The 4,498-nt window shown below is 52.8% G+C and overlaps 1 protein-coding gene across 2 annotated transcripts in view; it reads right to left on the reverse strand.

Annotated features, from left to right (window-relative positions):
• The window catches only part of TMEM11 (transmembrane protein 11), a 17,566-nt gene extending 15,211 nt beyond the window's left edge, over nucleotides 1–2,355 (reverse strand). Inside the window, exon 1 of one of the 2 annotated variants that reach the window (XM_003800724.3) lies at nucleotides 2,145–2,355. In XM_003800724.3, the coding sequence (XP_003800772.1) occupies nucleotides 2,145–2,206 (62 nt within the window). In that variant the 5' untranslated portion in view covers nucleotides 2,207–2,355. The remainder of the gene's footprint in view (nucleotides 1–2,144) is intronic. The other variant, XM_012811990.1, reaches the window with a different exon arrangement.
• Nucleotides 2,356–4,498: the final 2,143 nt, after the last annotated feature.

A 4,498-nucleotide genomic window follows, 5' to 3' on the forward strand; every position in this document is an offset into this window, starting at 1 on the left:
AAAAAAAAAAAAAAAAAAAGCTGTGAAGGCTTAAACTCCACTTGGAATTAACACTGGCTCAAGCCAAAACAAAAATAATCCCCAATGTCTATTTTCTTACCTCAATAAAAGCTTAACCTACAGGCTGGACATAGTGGCTCACGCCTGTAATCCCAGCTGTTCTCTAGAAGGCTGAGGTGGGCAGATCACCTGAGGTCAGGAGTTTGAGACCAACCTAAGCCAGAGTGAGACCCCATCTCTAAAAAATAGCCGAGTGTTCAGCTCACCACCTGTAGCACAGCGGTTATGGTGCCAGCCACATACACCGAGGGTGGTGGGGTCGAATCCAGCTAAACCACAATCACAACTATTACAAAAAAAAATAGCCCAGCACTGTGACAGACCCCTGTAGTCCCAGCTACTCTGGAGGCTGAGGCAAGAGAATCACTTGAGCCCAAGAGTCTGACATCATAGTACTCTACCAAGGGTGACAAAGTGAGACTCTGTCTCCAAAAAAAAAAAAAAAAAGCCTAACCTCCACTGTCCATCTTCCGTTCCCTGTCTGGGCCATCTTTATTGGTTCCTTCAGTTTTGTTTCTTTTGATCAATGAAGGGTGCATGTTTTTCTGACACTCTGAATTTTCTAAACAGGTTATTTCCTATTACTAAAGGATTAATGTTTGCATAAAAGATAATGAAAATGTTTGCTATTTATTTAAGAGACAGAGTCTCACTTTATCACCCTCAGCAGAGTGCTGTGCCTTCACAGCTCACAGCAACTTCCAACTCCTGGCTTAGGTGATTCTCTTGCCTCAGCCTCCAGAGTAGCTGGGACTACAAGCGCCTGCCAGAACGTCTGGCTATTTTTTTGTTGCAGTTTGGCAGAGTGAGGTTTGAACCCACCACCCTTGGTATATGGGGCCGGGGTCCTACCCACTGAGCCACAGTAGCCACCCCAATGTTTGCTACTTTTTAAGGGCATCTGGAAACTGAGGTAACTTCTTTAAATGACTCAACTTAAGAAATACCAGGAGGGAGTTACAAAAACAAAAATAGCTTTGCCACTGCTTTTCCAAAAAAGAAGAAATACAGGATGGACAATGCTGGACAACTCTGAGCTTAAGAATAAAATGCAAGGTAAAGGATTCTAAAGAATCTTCTGGGCTGGGAAAGCCATCTGCAGACAGTAGCAATGAACGAGGGGTGGAATCAATCAAAGAAGAGAAACAATGCACAATAGTGCAAGAGAAAGAAAACTTTTGACAATCCATCAACAAGAGGAAAAAATCTTTCCTCTCTTGCTAACCTCTGCTATACCAATCAAGCCTCAGCAGAATGGATAGGACAGTGCGATCCAGGTAGCTCTTACAATATACGTCCTCTCCCAACTTCTAGTGGCTGAACAGCTTCTAGTGGCTTCTACTAGCTGAAACTGCTTTCCAAAAAGAAAAACTGCAAATTCAACACGATAGAGGGAAACTACTCAAATTTCACCTTCCAGAAATCAGTTACCCATATCGAAGTCCACATTGGAAGGAACACACTCCTAGTTGCCAGCCCATACAACATTCAGTAGGAAAGGTCACTTTAAAGGACTTTCACGGCAGGAGCGCTTGCAGAAACCCCTCCAAAAGTCTTAAGAACGCCCCTCGAGAGAGTGGCAGGCTGTCGGCCGGGAGACGCGTCTGGGAAGGACTCACGCTCTTCTGGTAAACGTGCAGCCCGCACCGCCTCTCGCAGCCGCCGCCCAGTGAAGGCTGCTGCCCCTTCCCTCCCGCTTGGAAGCCTTTCCCTCCTCGCCACGTCGGGGGCTGCGGCCTAGATGGCCACGCGCGTGGCTGGCGAAGCGGGAATTTCCGAAGCCGCTAGGTTCTCAAGCAGTCAGGCGGGTCCCTGAGGCCTGCGCGGGACCCCCGGTCCCCTCCGCGAGGCCGGGCCTCAAGCCTAGTCTCTCGCCTAGCCGCCGCCCCCTCCCGGGATCGTCGCGCTCGGCGGAGGCCACTCCCGCCGGATCCCGGATCCTCCTGGACTGGAACCCCGTGCGCCCGGCCGGGGAACGGGACCCCGAGCGGCCCAGGAGGGAGGGCGCGGCGGTCCAGGAGTCCCGCGGGGGTCCCCCACTACCGAGCCGCCCTCCCGCGAAGCAGCGCGCCCCTGGCCCTTACCTCTCGCGGGCGCCGCCGCCGCTGCTGCCCGGGCCCAGACGCCTCCTTCCCCAAGCGGCCATCTTGGAGACACTCGGCTCACCCAAGTCTCGCGCCGCAGCGGCCTCGGGAGGGCGGGCGCGCCGAAGGGAAATGTAGTTCGGACCGCAACCCCACAAAGCTGGGCGGGCGCGAGCGGGGCCCGGCGGAACTACCACGCCCACAGTGCAGCGCGCCGCGCCCGCCAGGTGCCCTGCGCGACGGGAGCCTGGGGCCGTCCCGGGCAGGGCACCTTTGTAGAAACCCGGGTGCCCGCGCGTCGCGGCCGGGGACTCTCGGGCGCCAGCCACCGCCACGTCCTTGGGTTCCGAGAGCGAGTGGTTGAAGGAGAGCGGGAAGGGAGGCGCCTACAATTCCCAGAGCGCCGCGCGGGAGGAGGCCCTGCCGGCCTAGCCAGGTTCCCGCCAGGGTCCGCCGCGCTGCCTGCGGGTCTCTACTGCTGCGGCACCTTGCGGCCTTGCCGCGGCGACCCTGCTCTGCCGCTTCAGCCTGCTGAGGCCATCGGGGAGTGGAAGATCGTCTTTGGCGGCAGCCGCTGCTCCCGCTCCAATCCCCTCGGATCTTCTGGACTCCGGGGATACTTTGGAGGCTGAGACACACACGGTCCCTGCTGCCACAGATGCTTGCAGGTGCTGGGAGGAGGGATTCTGAAGGCAAAAAAGAGAAATAGCTACGATAATTGCTGTGGAGGAAAAGAGTTCTGCGGTAGAAGCCCATTTTACACAGTGCCACTAGGCGCTGTTCCATTCAGCCCCTGCCACAGGTCACCTCTTGCCTGGGCTGCTGCGCGACGAGGACATAATGTCGTGCGACAGGATCTTTGAAAGTAAATGCGGGGCAAATCATCCCACAAGATGAGAAACCTGCCGAGGACCTAGCATTTCCCTGTCGGGGAAGCAGAGGTTAGCTGTCAAGAGTCAGGTTAACCGCAACCCAGAGGCTCTCAGATGCTGCTGCCTCAGATCTATGGGCTATTTGGGGAGCTCTCTCACAGTTTGTGACCTCAAACAATGTTGCTAGACATACTAGTTGGTCTCATAAATATCTGAGCAAAACTAAGTGGAAATCTCCAGATTCTGAGCCAGGAAGAGGCCTAGCCCCTGGGCTCCAGGTTAGGGTCTGGTGCAACCCACAACCCATAACCGGGGGCTGGTAGGTGGAGAGGTGACTCATCGTGGAGGACTCCTCTGGATTTCCTTCTAGCTCAAATCCTACTAGTTTTAGGTGCTTAAAGACCTCGCACATTACCTTGTCACCTGCAGTGTGTAACTCAAGCTCCTTAGCACAATCTGGAACCCCTCCTTAGTTTGGAGATTGCCTCTCTAGTTTCAACTGTTTCCCTTTGTGAACTGAGACTTGGCAGGCTAGTTAATTCAGGGGATTTGTTGGTCCATCTTTGTCTAAAATGTTTTTCCCTTATTGGTACAGGACAAGTGGCATCCAAACCAGTTCGTGGAGCTGGGGGCCACAAACTGGCTGCCTCCACCTTGGCAATGTTGGTGCGTTGGCAGCAAGCAGAAGAACCAGCAGGCTGGAAGGTGGACAGGGGTCCCCATTTCCTAGGCCTGGGACTAAAAGGGATTGTAGCCATTAATTTGCAACCCAGACAAATGTCCCAGACATGCTAAATGTAACATATTGTTCCAGACAGACATCACAGACATGCTAAATGTAACTACCTAGCCAGACAGCCCCATGCAGCTATATATACCCCTAGAAAAAGAGCTGACAGACAGACAAGGGGAGAGAGCACTTTTCTCTCCTACCTCGATTTTTCTCTCTCTGCCAGGAGCTCTGGCACTTCTGTATTCTTTTCTGTAAACAAATCCTGTCTTACCACTGATGTGTGGTACATGGATTCATTCCTCAAATCACCGAGACCAAGAACCTGCTGAAGAGCAAAGTTCCAGTATCACCATGACCAGCTTCAAGACCTTGGACCTGCCTGGTCTAGTCTATATTTTAAGCCATCCCAGGCCAGGTGAGAGTTTCAAGCCAGAGAAGGGAATAGTTTTCCCTTCCTCATCTTCAGCTGTTAAGTGATACATTAATTCTTGATCTTCACAATAACCCTGTGAAAGTGATAATGTTATTATCAACATTATCAGGCCTGGTGGGCGTTTCAAGCCTGCAATCCTAAGACTTTGGAAGGCCAAAATAGGAGAATCTTTTAAGCCAGGAGTTTGAGACCAGCCTGGGCAACATAGTAAGACTCTGTCTCTATAAAAAGTAGAAAAAAGGCTTGGCTCCTGTGGCTCAAGTGGCTAAGGGGCCAGCCACATACACCTAAGATGGCGGGTTCGAATCCAGCCCAG

This window comes from Otolemur garnettii, unplaced genomic scaffold, assembly GCF_000181295.1.
Source record: "Otolemur garnettii isolate 467f Iridium unplaced genomic scaffold, OtoGar3 scaffold00182, whole genome shotgun sequence".
NCBI classification, from domain to species: domain Eukaryota; kingdom Metazoa; phylum Chordata; class Mammalia; order Primates; family Galagidae; genus Otolemur; species Otolemur garnettii.